Raw genomic sequence first — 27,891 nt, forward strand, 5'->3', positions numbered from 1 at the left:
CACGCCGCGCGCGGCACGCCGGGACTCGGGATTCCGGGCCAAGCGACCCGCGATCTCCGGAAGTGGCGTCATAGCGCGCGCGTGGCGTGGCGCCGCTTCCGCAAACAGAGTCGCGGATGGCTGGAAGGTAAGTGTGGGGTCGCAGGGCTGGGCTACGTCTTCTTTGTATGTAGCGGTGGCCGCCGAGGTGGAAGGGGCATTCCAGCCACTGTCTGTGCCACTTCAGCGGCTGCTGACGCCCCTCTGCTTGGAGCCATCCCGGGTTCGAGAGGTCCGAGAGCCGCTTCAGGCCCGGTCGTCTGCCGGAGCGGCCGGCCGCCTGCCCTGCGTGGTGGGCCGGAACCTGAGCAGGGCCGTGCCGGGGCTTCTCGGTGCGTCCTCGAGTCCGGGGACACCACCGGTGGATCCGGCGTGGAGCTCACCTGCTTGAGCTCCAGCCCTCGGGCCGGTGAGTTCTGAAAAACCTCGGGTGTGACTGCTGCGCAGATCACCGAGATGCACGTTTGCTCGTTTATGCGCCTTCTTGTACCTGTCGACTCAGTCCTTGTCTGAGGGTTCCCAAGAGCCAACCCTCTTGTGTCGGGACCTAACTCATTACTCAGCTTGGACTCTCAGTCTTATCCATCTGTTGGGTCGTTTGGAAATCTGTGTCGCTTATTCTGACCGAATTGTCTATGGAACGTTTCATTGGTGGAAATGTCACAGATAAATATAAATTAACTTTTATTCTCAATAGTGAGTTTAGAGAGAATTAATTATAGCTAGGGAAAAGTTAAATCGTTTTATTTGAAATTAAAGCCAGTTTTATTTCCTTATTAAGAAAATGATTACTAGGTTATCATTTTAAACAGCTACTTAGAAAATTACGTTTCTGGGTAATTTTTTTCCTCTTCGATTCAACTCTTGTTTTGTCACTTATTGATATCTTGTTACCTCAAACCTTGGATAGTGAAAGTTAATAGCCCTTGAAACCTTCCTGATTTAGAGTGTCTTGTTTTTACCCATTCCATTAAACAAATTTATTTCTTCTGTTTCTGTATATGGAACACTTAATAATTTTCAGGTTCTGAATTTGCGGAATTTCACTAATTTTCCAACTTTCGCTTTTTCTTCTCTGGTTTGGATAATACAGCCCAACATTTTAAGTCGTGTATCAGTTGTAAACTTCTTGAAGACTGACCTTCCCTGGTGGCTCAGGGGTAAAGAGTTCGCTTGCCAACGCAGGAGACATGAGTTCCATCCCTGATCTGGGACTATCCATCATGCCATGAAGTGGCTAAGCCCCTGTGCCACAACTATTGAGCCTGTACTCTGGAGCCAGGGAACCAAAACTACTTAGCCCCTGTGCCTCAACTACTGAAGCCTGGGCACCCTGAAGCCTACGCTCCACAACAAGAGAAGCCACTGCAATGAGAAGTGGGTACACTGCAACTAGAGAGTAGCCCCCACTCTTTCACTTTTTTGTGTGGGGGGAAAAAAAAAAAGAAGCCTGGGATTGGGGAGGGGGAAGCAACTTCTTGAGGACTAATTCACACAGTCCCTTATTGAGCTTCTCTGTAGTACTTCACTGAACTTGTTGAGTGGCTTAATAAATTCTTGTCCAGTTAATAGCTCATTTATTTTTTTACCCTCCCATTTCATCTGCAAGCCTGAGAACATTTGAAAGAGACTAAACAGAGGCCTTACAAATAGCTGAAAAAAGAAGAGAAGCGAAAAGCAAAGGAGAAAGGGAAAGATGTACCTAACTGAATACAGTGTTCCAAACAATAGTAAGGAGAGAGAAGAAAACCTTTGTAAGTGAACAAAGAAATAGAGGAAGACAATAGAATAGGAAAGACTAGAGATCTCTTCAAGGAAGTTAGAGATTCCAAGAGAACACTTCATGGAAAGATGGGCACAATAAAGGACAGAAGCAGTAAGGACCTAGGAGAGGCACCTAATTAAAAAGAAGTGGCAAGAATACACAGAACTGTACAAAAAAGATGTTAATGACTCACATAACCACAATGATGTGGTTACTGACCCAGAGCCAGACATCTTGGAGCGTGAAGTCAAGTGGGCCTTAGGGAAGCATTATTGGGGGCAAAACTAGTGGAGGTGATGGAGTTCCAGCTGAGCTCTTTAAAATCCTAAAAGCTGATGTTGTTAAAGTGTTCCACTCAATATGCCAGCAAATTTGGAACACTCAGCAGTGGCCACAGGACTGAAAAAGGTCAGTTTTCATTCTAGTCCCAAAGAATGGCAGTGTGAAAGAATATTCAAAGTACTGCTCAGTTGCTACTCACATGGTAGCAAAGTAATACTCAAAATCTTTCAAGCTAGGCTTCAACAGTATGTGAACCGAGCACTTCCAGATGTAAAAGCTGAATTGAGAAGGCAAAGGACCCAGAGATCAAATTGCCAACATCCACTGGATCATAGAAAAAAGCAAGAGAATTCCGGAAAAATACCTACTTCTGCTTTATTGAGTAGGCTAAAGCCTTTGACTGTGTGGATCGAAACAAACTGTGGAAAATTCTTAAAGAGATGGGAATGCCAGGCCACCTTACCTGGCTTCCGAGAAACCTGTATGCAGGTCAAGAAGCAACAATTAGAACCAGACATGAACAACGGACTGGTACAAAATTGGAAAATTAGTATGTCAAGGCTGTATATTGTCACCCTAATTTAACTTCCATGTAGTGTACATCAGGGAAAATGCCAGACTAGATGACTCACAAGCTGGAATCAAGATTGCCAGGAGAAATAGCAACAACCTCAGATATGCAGATGATACCCTGCTAATGGCAGAAAGCAAAGAGGAGCTAAAGAGCCTCTTGATGAAGGTGAAAGAGGAGAATGAAAAGCTGGCTTAAAACACAACATTAAGAAAACCAAGATCCTGGCATCTGGTCCCATCACTTCATGGCAAATGAGGAAAAAATGGAAACAGTGACAGACTTTATTTTCTTGGGCTCCAAAATCATTGCAGACGGTGGCTGCAGCTATGAAATTATAAGACACTTGCTCCTTGGAAGAAAAGCTATAACAAACCTAGACAGCATATTAAAAAGCAGAGACATCACTCTGCTGACAAAGGTCTATCTAGTCAAAGCTGTGGTTTTTCCGGTAGTCGTGTATAGATGTGAGAGTTGGACCATAAAGAAGGCTGAGTGGCAAAGAATTGATGCTTTTGAACTGTGGTGCTGCAGAAGACCCTGGAGAATTCCTTAGACAGCAAGGAGATCAAACCAGTCAATCCTAAAGAAAATCAACCCTGAATATTCATTAAAAGGACTGATGCTGAAGCTCTGATACTTTGACCACCTAATATGAAGAGCCCACTCACTGGAAAGACCCTGATGCTGGGAAAGATGCAGGAGGAGAAGGGGATGACAGAGAATGAGATGGTTGGATGGCATCATCTACTCAATGAACATGAGTTTGAACTCTAGAAGATGGTGAAGGACAGGGAAGCCTGTCCATGGGGTCGCATAGTTGGACACGTCTTAGTGACTGAACAACAACAATGGTCGTGGGTTTTGAAACTTCTTTCTACTCTCTTCACTCTCTACCTGATTCTGACATCCGTTGCAAACTAAGGATTTTACTAGTCCCAGGCTTTTCGTGCTCTTGGTTTTCAGTGTCGCTAGGCCAAAAGAAATACCTAACAGTTCCCTAAGTGGTTTAGTTCAAACAATTTGTGTGTCCTAACAACTTTATTTTAAAAAATAATACACAGATCGAAAGGAATACTGTTTATTTCTTCAGTTCAGTTTAGTCGCTCAGTCATGTCCAACTCTTTGCGACCCCACGAATAGCAGCACGCCAGGCCTCCCTGTCCATCACCAACTCCCGGAGATTACTCGAACTCATGTCCATCGAGTCGGTGATGCCATCCAGCCATCTCATCCTCTGTCGTCCCCTTCTCCTCCTGCCCCTAATCCCTCGTAGCATCAGAGTCTTTTCCAATGAGTCAACTCTTCGTGTGAGGTAGCCAAAGTACTGAAGTTTCAGCTTTAGCATCAGTCCTTCCAGAGAACACCCAGGGCTAATCTCCTGTAGAATGGACTGGTTGGATCTCCTTGCAGTCCAAGGGACTCTCAAGAGTCTTCTCCAACACCACAGTTCAAAAGCATCACTTCCTCGGTGCTCGGCTTTCTTTATACTCCAACTCTCACATCCATACATGACCACTGGAGAAACCATAGCCTTGACTAGATGGAGCTTTGTTGGCAAAATAATGTCTCTACTTTTGAATATGCTATCTAGGTTGGTCATAACTTTTCTTCCAAGGAGTAAGCCTCTTTTAATTTCATGGCTGCAGTCACCATCTGCAGTGATCTTGGAGCCCCCCAAAATAAAGTTTGCCACTGTTTCCCCATCTATTTCCCATGAAGTGATGGGACCAGATGCCATGATCTTCGTTTTCTGAATGTTGAGCTTTAAGCCAACTTTTTCACTCTCCTCTTTCACTTTCATCAAGAGGCTTTTTAGTTCCTCTTCACTTTCTGCCATAAAGGTGTCAGCTGCATATCTGAGGTGTTTGATATTTCTCCCAGCAATCTTGATTCCAGCCTGTGCTGCTTCCAGCTCTGCGTTTCTCATGATGTACTCTGCATATAAATTAAATAAGCAGGCTGACAGTATACAGCCTTGACGTACTCCTTTTCCTATTTGGAACCAGTCTGGTGTTCCATGTCCAGTTGTAACTGTTGCTTCCTGACCTGCATATAGGTTTCTCAAGAGGCAGGTCAGGTGGTCTGATATTCCCATCTCTTGCAGAATTTTCCACAGTTTATTGTGATCCACACAGTCAAAGGCTTTGGCATAGTCAGTAAAGCAAAAATAGATGTTTTTCTGGAACTCTTGTTTTTTCCATGATCCGGCGGATGTTGGCAATTTGATCTCAGGTTCCTCTGCCTTTTAGTTCTTAGTTACCACAATACGTAGTAATGGAATGTGTACATCTGTTGAGTACTGGACTTCTCAAGCCTTGAGATTAGACTTGACCCTAACTGCACTTCTTGTTTTACATTGATTTTCTGTGGTACCACCAAAGTCTTAGCTTCACAAGGTTCTGTTGTCATTTAAAGAAAAATATAGTTCAAGCTACTCAGTTAAAACTGTGCTCTACTTGATGGTGTATCTGATACCTTCCAGGTGTCAGATATCACTAAGCTTTCATTAAACTTTAAAATAACCTTGCTGTGCACATATGAATTTGTTGTAGTGTCCAGCACACATTTTGGGAGCCAAGGCTGTAGAATAAGGGTCAGGATAGAAATGGAACTGACTTCATTTACTGTGATGACTTTTGTCAGTTTTAATGTCAGTGGTGACTTTTATGGATTAGATTGTGGAAGTATTTGGGGATTATAATTAGTACTTCATTAGCACTTTTAGAAATTCATGTGCAATATGTATCAGTATTGTTTTCAGTATTCTGTAATGAGTTTTTAAAAGTTCTTACTTGATCACTGAAATTAAATGGCCAACTTCTGATTTAAATTGCTTTTAAAGTCTCAGCATTATGTTTACAAGTAATATCAAATTTTTACCATTCTAGTGTCAGTTCATGAAGTTTGACCATCATTTAAGTAATCAAAAATGGAAAATTCTGCAAAAGCAGAAGAACATGAAAAAATCTTTCATAAAGAAGCAAAAATATCATTAGATTCAGAAGCAGAGTCATCATTCATTATTAATCAAAATACAGCTTCTCCTGAGACTGGTCTTTCTGCAGAGGCTCCTACTTGTGGGCAAGTAAACACACCAAAAAAGAGAAAAATGGAGTTTGAGGATGATCTTGTAAAGGAAAGTTCTAGTTGTGGGGAAGACACTCCATCCAAGAAAAGAAAACTTGATGCTGAAATTGCCCCAGAGGAAAAAGGTTCTGGTGATGATGAAGGCATTTCAAGGAGAAGAAGAATAGAAACTGATGGTTTTCCAAAAGATGAACCTACTGGAGATGGCACTCAGAAAAGGAGAAAAATAGAACTTGAAGATGTTCCTGAAAAGCAAAAGGTATTTTGAATGCATTTTTAAAAATTCATAATAGAATATGTCAGATTGAAATGTGGAGCAGTTATGAAATACCTTTTTTTAAAAAAAACATAATTTTAATAACTTAAGGGTTCTGTTTTTTTAAATTTTATTTATTTATTTATTTATTTTTTACTTTACAGTATTGCATTGGTGTTGCCATACATCAACATAAATCCGCCATGGATGTATACATATTCCCAATCCTGAACCCCCCTCCCACCTCCCTCCCCATACCATCCTTCTGGGTCATCCCAGCGCACCAGCCCCAAGCATCCTGTATCCTGCATCAAACCTAGACTGGCGTTTTGTTTCTTATATGATATTATACATGTTTCAATGCCATTCTCCCAAATCATCCCACCCTCTCCCTCTCCCACAGAGTCCTAAAGACTGTTCTATACATCTGTGTCTCTTTTGCTGTCTCGTATACAGGGTTATCGTTACCATCTTTCTAAATTCCTTATATATGTGTTAGTATACTGTATTGGTGTTTTTCTTTCTGGCTTACTTCACTCTGTATAAATCAGCTCCAGTTTCATCCACCTCATTAGAACTGATTCAAATGTATTCTTTTTAATGGCTAAGTAATACTCCATTGTGTATATGTACCACAGCTTTCTTATCCATTCGTCTGCTGATGGACATCTAGGTTGCTTCCATGTCCTGGCTATTATAAACAGTGCTGTGATGAACATTGGTGTTCACGTGTCTCTTTCAGTTCTGGTTTCCTCGGTGTGTATGCCCAGCAGTGGGATTGCTGGGTCATAAGGCAGTTCTATTTCCAGTTTTTTAAGGAATCTCCACACTGTTCTCCATAGTGGCTGTACTAGTTTGCATTCTCACCAACAGTGTAAGAGGGTTTCCTTTTCTCCACACCCTCTCCAGCATTTATTGCTTGTAGACTTTTGGATAGCAGCCATTCTGACTGGCGTGAAATGGTACCTCATTGTGTTTTTGATTTGCATTTCTCTGATGAGTGATGTTGAGCATCTTTTGTTTGTTAGCCATCTGTATGTCTTCTTTGGAGAAATGTCTATTTAGTTCTTTGGCCCATATTTTGATTGGGTCATTTTTTTTCTGGAATTGAGCTGCAGGAGTTGCTTGTATATTTTTGAGATTAGTTGTTTGTCAGTTGCTTCATTTGCTATTATTTTCTCCCCTTCTGAAGGCTGTCTTTTCACCTTGCTTATAGTTTCTTTTGTTGTGCAGAAGGTTTTAATTTTAATTAGGTCCTATTTGTTTATTTTTGCTTTTGTTTCCAGTATTCTGAGAGGTGGGTCATAGAGGATCCTGCAATGATTTATGTCGGAGAGTGTTTTGCCTATGTTCTCCTCTAGGAGTTTTATAGTTTCTGGTCTTACATTTAGATCTTTAATCCATTTTGAGTTTATTTTTGTGTATGGTGTTAGAAAGTGGTCTAGTTTCATTCTTTTACAAGTGGTTGACCAGTTTTCCCAGCACCACTTGTTAAAGAGATTGTCTTTAATCCATTGTATATTCTTGCTTCCTTTGTCAAAGATAAGGTGTTCATAGGTGCATGGGCTTTCTATTGTGTTCCATTGATCTATATTTCTGTCTTTGAGCCAGTACCATACTGTCTTGATGACTGTGACTTTGTAGTAGAGCCTGAAGTCAGGCAGGTTGATTCCTCCAGTTCCATTCTTCTTTCTCAAGGTTGCTTTGGCTATTTTATTTATTTATTTATTTTTTATTTCCATACAAATTGTGAAATTATTTGTTCTAGCTCTGAAAAATACCACTGGTAGCTTGATAGGGGTTGCATTGAATCTATAGATTGCTTTGGATGTGGATGAGCATGGTATATTTCTCCATCTATTAGTGTCCTCTTTGATTTCTTTCATCAGTGTTTTATAGTTTTCTATATATAGGTCTTTAGTTTCTTTAGGTAGATATATTCCTAAGTATTTTATTCTTGCAATGGTGAATGGAATTGTTTCCTTAATTTCTTTTTCTATTTTCTCATTATTAGTGTATAGGAATGCAAGGGATTTCTGTGTGTTGATTTTATATCCTTCAACTTTACTATATTCATTGATTAGCTCTAGTAATTTTCCGGTGGAGTCTTTAGGGTTTTCTATGTAGAGGATCATGTCATCTGCAAACAGAGTTTTACTTCTTCTTTTCCTATTTGGATTGCTTTTATTTCTTTTTCTGCTCTGATTGCTGTGGCCAAAACTTCCAGAACTATGTTGAATTGTAGTGGTGAAAGTGGGCACCCTTGTGTTGTTCCTGACTTTAGGGGAAATGCTTTCATATCCACCATTGAGGATAATGTTTGCTGTGGGTTTGTCATATATAGCTTTTATTAAGTTGAGGTATGTTCCTTCTATTCCTGCTTTCTGGAGAGTTTTTATCATAAATGGATGTTGAATTTTGTCAAAGGCTTTATCTGCATCTATTGAGATAATCATATGGCTTTTATTTTTCAATTTGTTAATATGGTGTATTACATTGATTGATTTGCAGATATTGAGGAATCCTTGCATCCCTGGGATAAAGCCCACTTGGTCATGGTGTATGATCTTTTTAATGTGTTTTTGGATTCTGATTGCTAGAATTTTGTTAAGGATTTTTGCATCTATGTTCATCAGTGATATTGGCCTGTAGTTTTCTTTTTGGTTCTGTTTTTTTTAACTTAATTTTTATTTTATAGTGAAGTATTGTTGATTTGCAGTATTGTGTTAGTTTCAAGTATACAACAGCGTGATTCAGTTATACATATATCCATTTTTTTGCAGATTCTTTTCCCATATAGGTTATTGCAGAATATTGAGTAGAGTTCGCTGTATAGCAGGAAACTTGCAAGGTCCTTGTTGATTGACTATTTTATATATAGTAGTGTGTATATGTTAATCCCGAAGTCCTAATTTATCACTTTCCCCTTTGGTAACCATGTTTGTTTTCAAAATCTATGAGTTTGTGTCTGTGTTGTAAATGAGTTCAGTTGTATCATTTTTTTTAGATTCCACCTTTAAGTGATGTTATATGTTTGTCTTTCTCTGACTGATTTCCCTTAGTATAATAATCTCTAGCTCCATCCACATTACTGCAGATGGCATTATTTCAGTCTTTTTTGTGGCTGCATAATATTCCATTTTGTACATCTTCTTTATCCATTCTTTGGTCAGTAGATGTTTAGGTTGCTTCCCCATCTTTATTATTGTAAAGAGTGCTGCAGTGAACAATGGAGATCATATATCTTTCAAATTCTGTTTTTCTTCTGATACATGCCCAGGAGTGGGATTGCTGGATCATATAGGAGTTCTATTTTTATTTTTTTAAGGAACCTCCGTACTGTTCTCCATAGTGGTTGTGCCAGTTTACATTCCCACCAGCAGTGTACAGGGTTCCCTGTTCTCCACACCCTCTCAGGCATTTATATTTGTAGACTTTTTGATAATGGCCATTTTGACCTGTGTGAGGTGATACCTCATTGTAGTTTTGATTTTCATTTCTCTTTTATTTAGATAAAACTTCTGCTAATGAGATAATTTTAATCTTATTTGGAAATCTTGACTAAACACTTGAAAGGGAGTTTTTATAGTTTGCTTTTTTCTTAGTGTTTTAAAAAAGACACCAATGTAAGTTTCAAATGATTTACCTTTTTTCCTTTTTAACTAGGTGTTTATCTCTATTTTGTGTTTGAGGTATTTGAGATTATCACTTAAAATGATTTCTACATTATACCCACTTTTACATTTCTTTCTTAATGTAATTCCTTAAACTATGTAATTTCTGCTTCTTATTAGGGTAGTTACTTGAAGCCTGGTATTTAACGAGTGTTGTAAAGCAAGGGATAGCAAATCATTTTCATCTGGGAATACTGTTTTGTGATGGGACCTGAAGTGGAGTCTGCATTATGCAAGAATGAGTAAAATTCTGTTATCACTCCTCAGGAAGAAAGTGGCAGATAAGCCAGACATTTGTCATTGGTGAATCGCAAACCTTTTTAATAGAGAGAAGCTTGTATTGTAAACATAGTTTTCAAAGTTTTACTAGCAGTGGAACCCTTTATTCACAGGAAAATCTTCAACCTTTTACCTATTTTACATACCAGGTGAAACACTTTGGTTGAGCAGAAAGTGGGGGGAATCTGAGGCCCTTATCTGGCATTTTTGCAGAATGCTTAAGGTTTTAGAGAGTACCAATTGAAATTTGAGTTAGGTTAATAGCAAATAATAGAAATCACTGACAGCAAACGTAGACTGTTGTGTTCCCATCTCTTTGTGAATATATTAGCTCATGTAATGCTCACAATAATTTTATAATTTTATTTGTTTCATGTTTAGCTTCTTAATTTTGTGCTATTCTTCTATTTTCAGAACTTGGAAGAAGGACACAGCTCAGCAGTGGCTGCTCACTACAATGAACTCCAGGAAGTTGGTTTGGAGAAGCGTAGCCAAAGTAGAATTTTTTACCTAAGAAATTTTAACAATTGGATGAAAAGTGTCCTCATTGGTATGTTTCCAGTTTTGAATTTTTGATTTCAGCTTATGTTTCCTTTTTTTCTCCCTAAGTGGTTAATCATATACAAAGTGACTAGGTTTTTAGTTAATGTTCATTTAATCATCAAACCTTGGCTTTATAAAACCGGAGCCAAAACTGAAATTAGGCCTTTGAGATAAATTCTTTTCATATTTACTAATAGCTGACTATATAAGATATTAATATTGAGTTATTTAGGTTTTCAGAAGGCAGTTTGCTTTTATATTTAGAATTAAGGTTACCTAGTGCTATTAAATAATCTGTTTTACTCTAATAGTTTTGGAGCAATCCTATATTATTGAATGAAACATTTGGGTTCCATTAAGTTAAGATGGGCAGTGTCATGATTTTTTATCTCTGGGCCTTTAGTGAGTTGGTAAAGGTCATCATTTGTATTGATTGTCCATTGAACTTGTTCTTTTCTTCTGGGGAGAAATAAAGTTTACTTTGAGGATTGATGGAGAAATTCAGCTTTTTGGACATCATTTTTGTCTATGAAAACTCATTTTTGAATTTAAAAAGGAAGTCAGTGGAGGAAATTTAATTCTGAAAATATTTATTGCTTTCTGTATCAAATATATTAGTCAGCCACTTACCTGAGATTAGAGAATTTATAAAAGCCAGTAAATGTTGAAGTTTTTCACAAAACGTTTTTTTAGTTTTGGTTTCTGTTGTTTTTTCAAAAGCCAGCCTCAGAAAAAGTGAGAATGCTTTCATAGTTAAACTAAAAAGAGTAATGTGCCATTTATGACTACTTTCTATCGTTTTGAGAATATTTTAGTAATTTTAAAAAATAAATTATCCATCCTGAAAAGTGTTAGGAAGGGGAACAAGACTCATTTCAGATGCATTTTATTATTTTTCTTTCTCACTTTTGTTTTTAATATTTATGTTTTATTGCAAAAATAAGGCTTATTTGACTCTGCTACTTGTCGTCTAGGATAAATGAATAAACTCTTTAAGAAAAGCTTTTTTTTAGGGTTACTATTATGGCGTTTTAAAATCTATACTCATAAAGTAATCTTTGGACCCTATTGCTAATTTCTCAATTTTTTTTCTTCCTTTGTTCATCATCCTTAGTAATGTAGATGACTTATCATTGAGTATTTTTCCTTAGTCACTTACTCATGTATTTATTCACTGAATAAATATTTTTAAGTTCAGTTGTATTTTTCACATTGTTAGTTGTATTATTTTTATAAACAGGGAAATAGGTAGCTTTTATTATAAAAACACTATGTCGGGCAAAAATGTATCTCTCAGCATATTCCTGATGGTGGTTTCTCCTTCAGCTGTTCCAGCAGCTCTCTTTAATGGGTGCTTTGCTGTCTGCACCTGTCTTTCTGGTCTTGCTGTAATTGATGTGCTCTGTGCCAGATCTTTGCTGTCTTTTTTTTTTGTCTTCTCAACACCCATTCTTTGCCATTCATTTTCTCTTCCTTGCTGTTTATAGCTAGTGATAGTTGAGTGTGATGCTTGAATGTGATAAAGGTAACTTGAATAATGTTTCATGAAGATTTCCCCTCTCATTAATCTTATTTTGTGGAAATAAAGAGGTTTTATCATTCTTGCTGGTTTTTACTCTTGACGTATTACATATTATGCTGTTTTTTTTTTAAGATTCATAGCAGAAAGTTAAATATTGAACAGTTGTACATCTGTTGAAATCAGTTAAAAATCCTATGGACGGTGAAAGCAGAAGTATTTATACAGAATATTCTAGCAGTCAAAATATTACATAGGAAATAAAAAGCATTAAGCTCAGAATGATAAAGATAGAATAGATCTAGGATTCAGTATTTTATCCAGTGTTAGAACTGCTGAATAGTTCATTGTCTAAGAATATTCATATGCCTTTAACCGATATTTGAACCATTTGGCTATTGATATCGGGACATACTAATATCATCCATTGATTATTAATGTGATTTGGTAGATTGAGATAAAAGATTCCATTTTTACTTCAGAGTTTTAATAATTCTGATGACAGTAAAGAGGTTTATATAGTTTTTTGACTAGTTCTTGTGTTTCTTTTAGAGGTAAGCCTGGCTCTTTTATCAAAGTCAAGCTCTTATGATCCCATAATTATTTTCATCTTATTAAGTATATAAGAAGCCAAACACTTAGCTTTGGAAAGAGAACTACAGCAATTTATGAATTAATTTTTCTCTTATCAATAAGTGTTGGATATTCTTGTATTAATTAGAATTTAAAATGTTTGCTGTTGACCTGCCAAGATCATGCAGCTTTTCTATACTGTTTAACTTCTGTTTAATCAAATGAGAGAGACAAATGTTTGCTATATAATGTTGAATCAAATTCTGAAAATAACCTTCAAAAACCTGTCTTAGTTTCTAAGATACCAGAGATATAGTCTTTCTTCTTTAATGCTGAAGAAGAGTCAAGTTAATTAACTCTTAGTCAAATTTGAAATATTTCCCAAAAGTTATGAACTAATTACATAAATGAATGTGTTTATATTACACGTCATGTAGAAGTTAGCAGATTATTAAGGGTAACAGTTTATACTTCAGTAAAAATGGAGAAGAACATTTCTTATAACTTATTTCTCTCTTTTAGGGGAATTTTTAGAAAAAGTGAGACAGAAAAGGAAACGTAATATCACTGTTTTGGACCTAGGATGTGGTAAAGGTGGAGATTTGCTCAAGTGGAAAAAAGGAAGAATTGACAAGCTAGTTTGTACTGGTAAGAGAGATAATGACATGGGAAGGAATGCATTGTGGTCAGCCAGGTAAATGGAAATAAGAAAGATATTTTATGGGCATAACACTGAAATACCATACCACAAGATGTGGTATGCTCATGTGGAGCTGCTCATGAGACAGGTATTTTTTAAATGAGGAATGAGAATTCACTCATGGTGTTAAGACCACAGATGATTGAAGTCGTGGTGGACTCCATGTTTGAAGCACAAACTTGGAAAGTCTTTCACTGGTCACAGATAGGACAGTTTCATAAATTAAAAAAAAAAACAGTAATTATAGTGGATTGAAACACGTGGAATAAGGGGAAAATCTCATTGTTCAGACTTGGAGGGAGCAAGGAAACTTATTCATTATTCTGAAATGTATAAACAAAGGTAGAGGGTATTTATCTTTTCTAACCCTATATGAACCGTAGTTCAGCATAAACAAATGGTTTAAAAGACAAATTCCTGTTTATTGAAAAATGATGAATAAATTTTTCCACCCTTGATGAAATAATGGCTCTAGCTGCAGTCATTAAAAGATGCTGAAGCTATTAGGAGAAAAGTTGAAAGGAACTTAACTGGATTAATCAAGCACCTGAACCTCCCAGTCAGTCTTAACCCAGAAGAGGGGCAGGCAGACAACATGTTCCTTCCTGTCTGAGGAGTCATGGAAGCGCACAGCACTGCCTGTGGAGTCATGTTGCCTAAGTCGGCACTTCTCACAGTTTCTGGTTTATTACCTCAGTTCAGTTCAGTTCAGTTCAGTTCAGTCGCTCAGTCGTGTCCGACTCTATGCAGATGACAGCATCCTTATGGCAGAAAGTGAAGAGGAATTAAAAAGCCTCTTGATGAAAGTGAAAGAGGAGAGTGGAAAAGTTGGCTTAAAGCTCAACATTCAGAAAATGAAGATCATGGCACCTGGTCCCATCACTTCATGGCAAATAGATGGGGAAATAGTGGAAACAGTGGCTAACTTTATTTTTGGGGGCTGCACAATCACTGAAGATGGTGATTGCAGCCATGAAATTAAAAGAGGCTTACTCCTTGGAAGAAAAGTTATGACCAACCTAGATAGCATGTTGAAAAGCAGAGACATTTCTCTGCCAGCAAAGGTCCATCTAGTCAATGCTATGGTTTTTCTAGTGGTCATGTATGGATGTGAGAGTTGCACTGTGAAGAAAGCTGAGTGCTGAAGAATTGATGCTTTTGAACTGTGGTGTTGGAGAAGACTCTTGAGAGTCCCTTGGACTGCAAGGAGATCCAACCAGTCCATTCTAAAGGAGATCAGTCCTGGTGTTCTTTGGAAGGAATGATGCTAAAGCTGAAACTCCAATACTTTGGCCACCTGATGCGAAGAGTTGACTCATTGGAAAATACTCTGATGCTGGGAGGGATTGGGGGCAGGAGAAGGGGACGACAGGATGAGATGGCTGGATCGCATCACCGACTTGATGGACATGAGTCTGAGTGAACTCTGGGAGTTGGTGATGGACAGGGAGGCCTGGCGTGCTGCAATTCATGGGGTCAGTACACTCTTAAAAATAATTAAGGACCCTGAAAAGCTTTTGTGTATGTAGTTATATCTATTGATTGTGGAAATTAATACCGAATATTTTAAAAATAGCTTTAATTTCTTACAAGTAAAATTTAGTGAGAAGACTAGTATTTTTAAGTGTTTTTGCAAATTCTTTTAAAGTCTATAATACTAAAAGACAGCTGAGTTTGCACCTCTGTGTCTGCATCAGTATGTTGTGATGTGTTATTTGATGAGCAGTGAAATGGAATTATTTGATGTGAAACTCCATTAAATCTGTCTTGCACTTTGCCCTGTAAGATTTTGTTCACTAAAATTATGCGAATCTTCTAAGCGTGGGCATCGAGAAATCACATTGGTTTAATATCACTATAATCAGAAACTCTTTAGTATTGGAACAATGCCCAGCCCATCGTGATAGAAACAGTTTTTTCAGAGTTGTAGTTTTTACTTGAAAGCTCAGGTTTATCATTGGTAACAAATAGCATGTGTAGTTTTCACTTTTTTCATTTTGAAGAAAAGGTCTGCCAGATTACCAGGTCTGAATAACCAGTTTGTCTGTCTGTTGTTCTTCAAGTGAAAACAATTTCTCTATTAAAAAATTGGCCAGTACAGCTCACAAACAGTCACACCAGTCCTGTTCAGATAGACTTTGTTATGTAGCAGAAATGTTTTGAAGATTTTATAAAATTAATGTTTACTGCTTTATCAAGGACATTCCTAAATGAAATTGGCTTCCCCCCTTCCCCTTTTCTTCTTTCTGAGCTGGTTTATAGCAGTGAAAAATAGATCAAGAATTACCAGTATCACTGGTGCTCCTACCTGATATTCATGACACAGTATCAACTGTTATTTCTTTGTGTTAGTCATTCAGTCATGTCTGACTCTGCAACTCCATGGATTGTAGCCCATCAGGCCCCTCTGTTCATGGAATTCTCCAGACAAGAATATGGGAGTGAGTAGCTATTCTCTTCTCCAGGGGATCTTCCTGACCCAGGGATTGAACCTGGGTCTCCTGCATTGCCACCAGATTCTTTACCACTGAGCCACCAGGCAAGTCCTTAGACTGCAAGTAGATCAAACCAGTGAATCCTAAAGGAAATCAACCCTGAATATTCATTGGAAGGACTGATGCTGAAGCTGAAGCTCCAACACTTTGGCCACCTGATGCAAAGAGCTGACTCATTGGAAAAGACCCTGATGCTGGGAAGGATTGAGGGCAAGAGGAGAAGGGGGCGACAGAGGATGAGATGGTTGGGTGGCATCATCGACTTGATGGACATGAGTTTGAGTAAACTCCGGGAGTTGGCGATGGACAGGGAAGCCTGGTGTGCTGCAGTCCATGGGGTTGCAAAAAGTCAGACACGACTGAGCGACTGAACAACAACATCCACTGCTGCTTCTGTACCTGTAGTGCAAGTCTCAACACTGGGAAAAAAACAAATAACATTTTATTAAGAAAATATAAAGAGCTGAGTGTACAGAGTTCGGTTTTATAATTCAAATTGGAATCTAAACTTTCTGCTTTAAACTTTGAATAAGCATTTAAAAATCATGATAGAACTTCTCTGTTGTCAGCACTTATTGAGAAAGTGTTTAATTCCTTCCGAAAAATATTGGTCATTTGCATTGGTACAGAAGACTTTATTCTCTCTTGTTTTGAAGGAAATAGAACCTTTTTGCTTTTCTAAGGCTAGATTCCTTGCCAGAGTTCAACAGTTGAGATGAAATCTAGATTGTGCCATTTTTGTGTTTCTGATGTGACTCTGTGGGCCTCTGCTGACATCACTGATGCCTCTTCCCCTTCCAGATATTGCTGATGTTTCTGTCAGACAGTGTCAGCAGCGGTATGAGGACATGAAAAACCGTTGTCGTGATAATGAGTATATTTTCAGTGCAGAATTTATAACTGCTGATTGTTCAAAGGTATGTGGTGTTTTTAGAAGTATGTCTTTATATTTTTAGTTTGAATAAGTGATTTGTTTTAAAAATCAGCTCATTTTTTTAAAATGTGCTTTGAAACATTAAAAATCTTAGGACATGGCATTTTTAATTTCAGCTAGAAATTTCATTAATGATACATTTCCTTAAATGACCCGCCGAATACTAGTGGGTTTTAGCTTTTAATACTTTTACTTTGGAAATAGTTTGTTGCTTTTCTGTTTGGACACTTTTTTCTAGTATTTTGAAATAGATCTGCACTTAGGTTTTGTTTACCTTGTAATTTATTTGACCGGCTTCCCAACATGTCACAGTCTGGTGACACCTGTTTCCAAATCTCTTTGACAGCTGAAGTTCAAGGCTACAGAGGCACTTGAAATGCTGAAAATCTCCCCCTGGAACTTTATCTCTCTTTTCTGACTTGTTAGCTCGTTAAATTATTGTAGATACCTTTACACATTTTGTTTGCAGTTTTGAGGGTGGAAAGAAGTGGTAGTATACTGCTAGAAAGTTAGAAACCTTTAAAAAACATTTTGCATTTTTCAAAATTTCCCAGGGAGTTCTCTGGCAGTCTGGTGATTAGAATTTGGCACTTTCACCGCTGTACCCCAGGTTCAATCTCTGATTGGGGAATTAAGAGCCTATTAGCTGCATAGCACAGCCTAAAAAATAAAAGGCCGGTTTTGTGTTTTTCATAAACCCAAGTATATAGGTCAACATCATTTTACTTTAATTTTCCAGTAAAGCCAATTAAAGAATCAGTTCCTTTAAGTGTCATATGTTTGATGTATTTTTAATATGATTCCAGAGTCTCTAGTTTTAAAAATTACTATGAAAGTGGGAATGAAATTATATTGAACCAGAAAAGAGAGAACATTTTTACTATGATCCTTAAGATACATAATGATAGAGGATAGGTTGGTTGGAGGGCATGTCAAATTTTATTTTAAGGATCCTAATATTAGAAATTAACTAATTATGTTGCAGCCAATTTCAAAATCTTGACCCATTATAATTTGTTTCAGGAACTCCTAATTGATAAGTTTCGTGACCGAGAAATGTGCTTTGACATCTGCAGTTGTCAGTTTGTCTGCCATTACTCATTCGAGTCCTATGAGCAAGCTGACGTCATGCTCAGAAATGCATGTGAGAGACTGAGCCCTGGAGGCTATTTTATTGGTACCACTCCCAATAGCTTTGAATTGATGTAAGTACTTTCATATATTGTGGTTTATAAAATATTCAAAATTAAGCTTATTTTAGAACAGCAGATATTTATCAGAAATAGAGTTTATAGAAGGGTTGAGCGCTTTGATAATGTATTTGTGTAGATAATCTAGTTTTAAGTTGAAAAGTCAGACTTACAGATGAACCTTTAAAACATCTTTGTGTTTTAGTTGGGGACCGATGTTGCATTCAGCCAAAAAGCCAGAGGTGGTATTGCTAGATAAACTCCAGATCAGATGAGGCTTAACCAGCTGTCATGATAATGAAGCCTATTTCTAGCATAATTTTGTTAGTGAGATTGTTAATGATATTTTAGCATATTGCTTCTTAAAAGTAGCTCAGACCCACTTCACAGCTATCAGTTGCATCATGTGTGTTCCCCCCCATATTTAATCTGATCAAAATAAATTTGACTTAATAATAGATTTGATTTTGGGGGGGGGTGTATAACCTACAGAAGACGCCTTGAAGCTTCAGAAACAGAATCATTTGGAAATGAAATCTATACTGTGAAATTTCAGAAGAAAGGAGATTATCCTTTATTTGGCTGCAAATATGACTTCAACTTGGAAGGTGTTGTGGATGTCCCTGAATTCTTGGTCTACTTTCCATTATTAAATGAGTAAGAATGTCATTAATCTGTTACTGTTCTCTTTTGGGGGCTTCCCAGGTGGGTCTAGTGGTAAAGAACTCATCTGCCAGTGCAGGAGACATTAAAGATGAGGGTTTGATTGCTGGGTCAGGAAGATCCCCTGGAGGAGGGCATGGTAACCCACTCCAGTGTTCTTGCTTGGAGAATCCCATGGACAGAGGACCCTGGCAGACTACGATCCATAGGGTCACAAAGAGTCAGACAGGACTGAAGAGACTTAGCACATAGCACATTCTCTTTTTGCATAAGAATGAAGGTAAAGGGGGGAAAATCAGTATTTCTATTTGTCTCTTATTTTAAGTGGGATCTTAAGAAGTATAGCCTGAATAATGACAAAACTAAGACTCAATGGTTGGTGCCATAGGTCACTTACAGCCTTACTCATTTAGTTTCTTTTATCCCTGAAATTATTTTATCCTGTAAGCAAGAAAAGGGAGCCTGTTGCCTACAACTTGTGGCATGAAATAACTGACAACTAGAAATAGCAAAGATTTGTTTTTAAGTAACTACTGGTACTTGGGTAACTAAAATTAGTTCTCCCAAAGTAGGGATCCTCCTTTTGACTGGAATAGGTATATTAAAAGTTTTATATTTCACTATAGCTTATGAAATTGTGACTCATGGCAGTGGTGATAGTAAAATCCTGATTCAGGAATGTATTCATGAACCTGAATTATTAGGAGTCCTGGCAAACCATAACTCCAGGGAAAGCTGAGGTTTCAGGCTTTATCAGGTAGGGCTCCAAGGCCTAATGAGACACCTTGGTCTTCGGGGTTTCCCTGAAAGGAAGTGTGGAAGAGTCAAGTTAAATGTGGGTCATGTCACAGCTGACCAAAGTGTATTTCCTTCTTTTTATTTTTTATTCTTCTTAAAACAAAGCCTTCATTAACTGAGGAAAAGGTCGAGCTTTATTTTTTTACTTATTTTTAGATGGTGATTATTTATTTGAATTGTGTCTCAGTCAGCTTGTAAATTTATGGATGTAGGATTTTCAGGAGTTCTACAGTGTATAAAACTTTTATAGAAAATAAAAATGAAAATGAAAGAAAATAAAATGAAGTAGCATGTGATTAAGCATGGAAAATACTATGCACAATTTATAAATCTGAAAGTTAAAAAAATTTATATCACATTTTCCTTATAATTAGCAAACTTTGGGGAAATGTTATGCTTGAAGAAGTTAAAACGTTTTTAGTATGTTATTTTATATGTTTGTTATGTTAGCTTGGTGCTTTTGGTTGCCGGTGATTTGAGTATACCCCAAAAGATAAAGAATGAAATGAAAGTTTTTTTTTTTTTTAAGGGCTAAGCAAACATTAGCAGTCTTTTCTGCTCGTATTGCTAATGATGATAAACATATCAAGTAATAAATTGTCACTTTAATTTTCAACTTTTTATAAATTATATATCAAGATAAGTATTCGTTCAGAGAGACAATCTGAAAATGCATAGGGATCCAAGCCGCCTTTGCCGTCTTGTTAGCTTTCATATGCAGACCTATTCAAATCGGTCAGATTGAGTCTCTGTTCTTTGTAATTATGATATTTGTAGATGTAAAGCTCGGTTTCCCTTGTAAAGGCTTATTTTGGATATTTTTTGATTGAAAATGAACTGCCTGGAATAGAAGAGGCTTTATATTGACCTGTGTTGTCTTCCCAAGGGGCCTGATGCAAGTGGCAGGGACTCTTGCTGTCCACACAGCTCTTACCTGCTAAGCTTAGTGGCCCTCCGACGTTCCCATTCACTCTGTCCCCTCTTCTGTCCCTTTTCAGGGTTTTTCCTGTTCCTTCTCTCATCTTTTATCTGTTGCCTGAAATCATCCTCAGGTTCCCTTTTGTTGTCTACAGATGTGCAGTGATCTGCTTTGGCAATTGCACTGGGAGAGATACATACACAGAGCAAAGGGAGACCTAATGTAATTAGGGCTTGAGGAAGCCACCTGGGAGAAAGTGACATCTAAGTCAATATCTAAAGGGTGTCTAGGTGGCCAGTTTTGCCCTATGTGTGCTGGGGAGCCAACGAATGTTTTAAAAGGCCATGACCTGTGTACTTTTGAAGCTTCATTGACTGCAGTCGGCAAATTGGTCGAGGGAGGGTAAGAATAAAAGCAGGGAAACAAACAAACAAAGTGGTACCACATTGAATGGTGATGGTGATAGAGAAGGCTGGTGGCCAGTGTCGGGATTGGGAATGGGCCTGTCCAAGTAGGTTTTGAGGTTAATGGAGAGGATGCAGTGGCCTGCTGAGCACTGGGCACAGGGAGGGGTGGCAGGAGCATGAGATGGTTTACTGAAGTAGCAAAGGCTGGCAGGAGAACAGGCCGGTGGGATTCAGCCCTGCAGGCCTGGGATCGTCCTGGTGGAGATTTCTAGGGAACATGGAATGAATGTGACAAAAGCCGGGACTGAGCTGCCACCGCTGCTGGCAAGCTGTGTACATCGTGCAAGGATCTGGGCCGCTTTCTTCAGAACCATGACATCTGGAAGTTGAGAAAAGAGACCTGTAAAAACCTGTGAAGAAGCAGTTCAAGATGTAGGATAAAAATTAATAGTTTGTCTTGCCAGGGAATCCAGTAGATGAAAGGGAATATTTTCGTTTCACTTCCTGGCCTATTTGTTAGGTTACTGGAGTTCCCTGTGACCCAGGGAGATCTAGCTGCATGGTTTTTTCAGGTCACTAGGGTGTTGCCCTTCACTTATTTCGCATGGTCCTCTTGTGAATTCGTAGTTAAGCCCAGAAGATGTTACTGTTGCGTAAAGAATTACAAATATTTTGGAAGCCTTTTCATGAAAGAATCTTTTTTGAACAGAATGGCGAAGAAGTACAATATGAAATTAGTCTACAAAAAAACATTTCTGGAATTCTATGAGGAAAAGATTAAGAACAATGAAAATAAAATGCTGTTAAAACGAATGCAGGCTCTGGAGGTGAGTATTTAGAAATTGTGTAAAAATCCCAGGTTATTGCAGACTTGTTTGGTTGTTTCTGAGATTCCTTTCAAGGCCATGGACACACTCAGTATTTATATAAATTGCACAGATAACTGGTGCCAATGGTAGACTGTTCAGCACCTAGGACAGAGCTTTAACACGGGCTGTCAGGACTGTCGTCAGCATTTGGGGCTGCTCTGTATCTGAAGCATGAATTTTTACACTACAGGAATAAGCAAATTTATTTCTCATTGGCAAAAATGTGTTGATTGTAATGGTTCCAAAATGGTTTTTTGATTAATAAAGATGTGGTTCAGCCTAGTTATAATGATTTAAAATTCACGGTCTGAAACTGCAATTACGTTTGCACCAACCTAATACTTAAAATGGATTAAAAATAATGCTTGAAGTAATTTGAATATCAGACATTTGGTCACCATATCTTTAAAAACACAGCATTATTTTGAGGCCCTTCTTCATATTCTGTGTAATTGTGGAGACAATCTGTATTGGAGGCTGGATGTTTTCCTTCTCTTCCGAAACTCCCGAGGTTCTTTTGACTGAACATTTTATTTGTATTATTTCCAGTTGCTGTTCGTACTTCCATGGCGGTTAAGTCACTGTAACATTCAGATGAATGTTTAACTCTTGTGTTGATAACTTCCTTCAGGTTTGAGTTGTGGCAGAAAAAACCTTTGCCCAGGACTCACAGAGATACAGGTGTTTGCTGCCAAGTGGTCTTGGCGGCGATTCAGGACGCTGTTCAGTCCCTCTGTGACACTCTGTAATTGTAGATACTCCAGCCATGCTCATTGTTAACCACAGCAGCTCCTTTGTTCAGAGGATTCCCTTAACTCCTTTTTTAAAAAATATTTCAAAAGTATGTGTAGTTTTTATTTCTGAAGTAATACTTAAAGATTATTGTCTCATTTCAGTGATTTAGGGTGTTTCATTCTGAATTGTAAATTTCAGCGTAATGACTCAACTAGGAATTTCCCTTGATTCCTTAGCCATATCCTGCAAACGAGAATTCCAGACTTGCCTCTGAGAAGGTGGGTGACTATGAACATGCAGCAAAGTACATGAAGAACGGTCAAGTGAAGCTACCTTTGGTAAGGTTTCATTCTTTAACAAGTCTTATAGGAGAATGGAAACTTATATTATTTCATTGGTTTACAATACTTGGGTTCACTGACTTATAAATCAGATACACTTTAGCCTATTTCTCCTAAGTTATTACTTTTTTTTTTTTAAGTTATTACTTTTTATAATTGTAGAATACAGAATAAAATGCACTTCAGTGCTGAGAAATGTAGTGCTGTATTTGAGAAAGTAGGATGAGAGGAATGTTCTTGGCTTGGCTTGAGAGTTTTCTTGCTGTATCGTTGTATCTTAGCCTGGACACTACTGACTAGCAGTGTTCCATAGATATAATTCAGGGGCTTATGAACTTAGATGGGGAAAAATTATATCTTCGCAGACTTCTATGTGGAAGTTCACATTTTCCTTAATTATGAATGCTCCACAACCATAGTGGTATTACTAGTTGTAGCTGTGACTTTGTTATCAATAGAAATTATAGATATTTGTGTAACACATTTTTGCTGACATCTTATAGTATTGATATTTATTTATCACTTCAACATTTATCACTTCTTTATTTCCTTAGTTATTAGGCTTGTTACTGTATCTTATTACTCAGTATCTTTGCAAAACAGCAAGTATGTTATTAAATGCAGTTTAGTTCCTTTGTATGATAGATATTTTGTGATTTCCTTTGTAAAAACACAAAAGTCTTATTCCCTCCTGCAGTATTATTTGATGTTTCAAGATAGGCCTTTTTTCTCCCAGGTTAAAAATGCAAGCTCAGTACTTTTTCCAGTTACAAATGATACCCTGTTTATGCAGATTCACCCTTTGATTGAGAATCAGTGGTTTAGAGAATTGGCAGGAGCACAAAAGTGATGAGAAGATGGCATTAAAAGTTAATCTCATTGATTTAGTTTATATTCAGATCACAGTAATATTAACAGTGAATTGTATGTATATTTATAGTGAAGTTAGGGTTTTGGAGCACCTCTGTTATTGAAAAATAAGTATACGTGTGCTTCTATATTCAATCTGAAATTTTCTTCCTTATTTTTTTAATTTTAGGGGACCTTAAGTAAATCAGAATGGGAAGCTACAAGTGAGTATATATATCATCAGTGTAGATTTACTGATATTTGATTGTTAAAATTGGAAGACTTTAGAAATTTTTCTGACACAGATTGTGAGGGGATGATTGTGTTCACACAAAATTCCTATAAATGTCTAGTTCCCCTTGTCTTACAAGGCTGTTCAGTGCCAAAAGAAAGCATATGCAGGGTGTTCCTTAACGTAAACTTTGAGCGTTCTTAAATATTTCCATTGTCTGCTCGTTACTGCAAAGCCATCTGTATTTTACATCTTTACCTCACATTTCTGTTGGGAATTTTGGCTTATGGACCACTTCCTTGTGTTTCACTTGGTTGTGGCCTCTCTGATGTTAACAGTGAAGGCTTAGTAAATGCTAAAACGTTCAGTTAAGCACCACTGAACAGGATGTCTTGGAGGATGTGTGGTTGGGAACGGCCATGATGTGGAGGCATTCTGAAGTGAAGCGTGCGTGTCTGGCTGAGCAGTCAGAGGCCTGGCCAGTTCTCAAGGTCCCAGAGCCTCCCTGCCAGGGTGATGGTGGTGCCCCATATGGTCACCCTGAGGACTTACAAGGTAGTTCCCATTCTTCGCTTAAACATTCGTTGATTATATTGAAGAGAAAATCAGAGATAATCAAAGATGAACACTCTGAATATTGAGTTACATAAAGATCTATGAAAGGGCTTTGGGGGATACAAAAAATAAATACTACCTCTCTGCCTCGCAGTGAAAGAAACATAAATAAGTGACTTACAGGCAAATTGTTCTACATGCTGAAGTTCTTGTAATGGGGAAAACAGATGAAGGAGCACTCAGTGAAAACTAGAGAAATTGGAAAATAATAACAGATGGTGTTATGGAATGTTTAGCCTGGGCCTGGTTGCTGTTGGAAGCTTTCATGTGTTATGCTTCATTCTGTCCTCACAGCTTCATGAGTAGACTACTGTTAATCATGTCTCCTTTTCACAGGTAAGAAATCAGGCATATAGCTGGGCTAAGGTCAGAGAGCTAACCTAGGTGCTTCACACTCACAGCCTTCGCCTCACAGAAGCCCACGTGAAAGGAGGAGTCTTAGGACTTTCTGAATGGAAAGATAGGAAAAGGGAAGACAAGGGCTAACACTTTGAGTTTGTTTGTCTCAGAATATTGTTTCCTTTAGTAGAAATGGGATTGGAAGATATTAGAGACATCATCTGTGATGAATGTGGGAATGTGTGCAGAAACCGACAGATTTCTTTGGCTTCCCTGGAGTGCAGATAGGCAGCTGCCTTAGCTGTCCTGTCAGTGCCAAAGGGCGGTACAGCAGGATAACCTTGGGCAGAGGTCGTGGTGGTGGTGCTGGCTGCAGATCAGGACTGTATTTTTATACTAAATGTGGACTTTAGTGATACTATGCAGGTGAATTAGATGCTTCCAGACAGTTGAAGAAGAGGGGCGTTAGAGACGAGAAGAGCAATAGGAAAGGATCAGTGGCCACAGGGCAGCCAGGATCATCGTGTCAGGGCCGTCTGCTCTGTGATGAGTTACACTCCTACAATCTAGAGGGTTTTGTGGGTTGTGCCACAGTCTGAGAAGCTGTATTTTAAACTCCTACTGGTCTAATCATGAGCTCATATTTCCAGAGCTTGCTGCTCGTCTAGATGCTTTAAATGTGTTGCTGACAAATCAGAAGTGGTTCAAGGTTTGTTTGTTTAAATCCTAATTGAAATGCTGGCACAGAAGGCATTTCATATATAATTAGTGAGACTTCTAGAATTTTTGAGTTAGAAAAGAAGGAAAGTTAGTCATTGCTGATCTCAAATCGAGCATTAGTTTTCAGTGACCCTACATCAGAGCAGCTCAGGACAGCCAGGTTACCTGCAGTAGGTGCAGAAGTATTTGGGGTGGGTTTGGCAGGGTTGGGTGTAGACAGAGTACTTGGAATGCAGGGCAAGCTCTGATGCCGAACTGTCCTGAGCCTCAGGACTTGCTCATGAGAGCTTTAGGTTGCTCCGCTATCTAACCCTCAAGAGGAATTTATAGTGTTGATGATCACTCTGCCTGTTTTCTGCCCGTCTGTCTGCTCTGCTGCCAGCCATCTTTCATTACTCCTGAAAGACTTGGGCGGTAGTAGATGAGGAGTAAAGAACAGCATGATCAGAGAGGTGTTAGGGGAGACTGCCTTGGTGCTTCTGTGCAGTCTGGATTGGTGGGCAGAGAGCTCGAGGATTGGGAGGCCCTTACATGGTCTACCATCCTTCATCCGTCCCCTGTTCCACAGTTGACCCAAGGGGAAGGCTTCCTTGTCACATGGCTTCTTGTCTTGACTTGCTGCTTGAATGTCCTAGTGAACATCTTGAACATGCTTGTGATATCGAGACTTTGTTATCTCTGTCGTTTTCATAACTAAAACATCTGTCAGTATCTTAGAAGAAGATACGTTTGAACCTCAGTGATTCGGGATGAGGAGCTGCAGGTGCAGTTGGATGTCTGAGTGAACACACGTGGAGCAGGAGGCCTGGTTTCAGGGAGCATGCTCTTGAGGCTGGGTGTGTCTCTGCTGGGGTTATGAGTCCTCAGGTAGCCTTGGCCCACTTTTCTTATCATGCCCTTAGCACTACAGCTGGATGATTGGATGAACTTCAACATGCACGTTATATTCCTTTACAGTTTTTTTTTTTAGGGTTCACCCACCCCCAAGTAGCAAACTAAAGTACCCTGCACTCACAGTAGTGTAGTTATTCCAGGTAAAAATAATTAAATCATAAAGTTTTCCAGTTTTCATTTTCCTTGCCTGTATACTTTTTTTCCCTCAACCTGTCGGTAGAGTTTTTAGAGCTGTTGAGTTGGATTGCTCCATAGCTGTGATGTCGGAGTATTACAGTAGGTGGATATTTGTTTTCAAGTAAATAGATACGATCCCATATCTACCTAAGTATAACTCACAATTATGGAAGAACTCTTAGAAATAAATAATGGAACTTTTCTTTCAAAAGCTGCTTGAGAATTTTCACCAAATTATGAATAAGACCAAGACTGTTGCCCTGAGGATATGAGAAACCAACCTCTAATTTTATTTGTTTCTTTTTAGGTATTTACTTGGTTTTTGCATTTGAGAAGCAGCAGTGAGCACGTCACGCGTGCAGTGGCACCAGAGCAACTGTGTTCTGTCTTATACGGATTTGAACGGTCCACCTTCCATAGATCTGACGCCCTTGTTAAATGTAACTATTCTCAGCGGGCAGGATGCTGCTGGAAACGTCAGTGTATAAATGGAACTTTTGCTGTCTGTGACAGATGAACTTGGTGTGTGTATATAAGAATGAGATGGGACCTTTGTCTTTGAAAATCTATTTTTAAGTAATGTTATAAGAATTCCATTTGCCCCCACTCTCGTAGCTCATAAAAATTATAAAATGACGTGTTAAAGCCTGAGTTCTTTCACCAGTGCTCTGCTTCGTCCAGTGTTTATTTACAGTATTAAATGTATAGCAGTTGTAGAATTGGTGGGAGTGTACTAATTCACAGGGATGTGTGCTCATTTCCAAAGTTTTGTTAGTGTTTTTCAGGGTTAAAATAATTGCTCTCTATACAACTGAATGTCAGTGTTGAATATAAGTTTAAAACTAAAATTTACATGGTGGTAAACGTTAATTAACTTTTAACTTAGGATTCTAGCCAGTTATTAAGTTTCATTTTAAATAGCAACTAGTTCATTTGCTGACATGATTGAGTTCTAGAACTGGACAGAACATTTCAGATTCCAGCATAAAATTGTTTTGCATTTGGGGGCCTTTCTCATAGGAGTTCCCGATGATAGCAGTTAATGTTTCTAGTTATCAAGGATGTAATTAATTTCTTTACTGAACCAAAATGCTGTGGGTATTTTTCTCATGATTTAGTGGACATCTCCCACGTGAACCTGTTTGCACATTTTCCTCAGATTTACGTAAGGAACTCAGGTATGGGGGATGGGGGCCCAGGGGCAAGGTTCCACAGGGATGGAGGCGTGGGGCTGGGCCAGTGAGCAGTGTGTGGCTGTGAAGGGAGCTGACAGAGAGGCTTGAGGGATCCTCCTGATGGAGGTCTGGGCCACGGCGCTGTGTGCTGTTGATCCATTCCCCTCTTTGGCCCAGAAAGAACCAGTATGTGTTCCTCCATCATAGCATTATGCTTGGCGCAATAGGATCTGGTGTCTCATCCTCAC

The 27,891-nt window shown here is 38.5% G+C and overlaps 1 protein-coding gene across 2 annotated transcripts; it reads left to right on the forward strand.

Moving 5' to 3' along the window:
• RNMT (RNA guanine-7 methyltransferase) lies at positions 65-27,108 on the forward strand. Of its 2 annotated transcripts, none has more exons than XM_018039379.1 (11): positions 65-127; positions 5,549-6,006; positions 10,371-10,506; positions 13,114-13,239; positions 16,588-16,703; positions 17,744-17,925; positions 18,403-18,567; positions 21,407-21,524; positions 22,538-22,639; positions 23,682-23,715; positions 26,776-27,108. In XM_018039379.1, exons 2-11 carry the CDS (start codon positions 5,590-5,592, stop codon positions 26,811-26,813), a joined length of 1,434 nt encoding a protein of 477 aa, XP_017894868.1. In that variant the 5' UTR covers positions 65-127; positions 5,549-5,589; the 3' UTR covers positions 26,814-27,108. The 2 variants fall into 2 exon arrangements, with proteins under 2 accessions (XP_017894868.1, XP_017894869.1); XM_018039380.1 differs by lacking the exon at positions 65-127 and adding an exon at positions 1,142-1,416.

Source organism: Capra hircus, chromosome 24 (assembly GCF_001704415.2).
Source record: "Capra hircus breed San Clemente chromosome 24, ASM170441v1, whole genome shotgun sequence".
In the NCBI taxonomy this organism is placed as follows: domain Eukaryota; kingdom Metazoa; phylum Chordata; class Mammalia; order Artiodactyla; family Bovidae; genus Capra; species Capra hircus.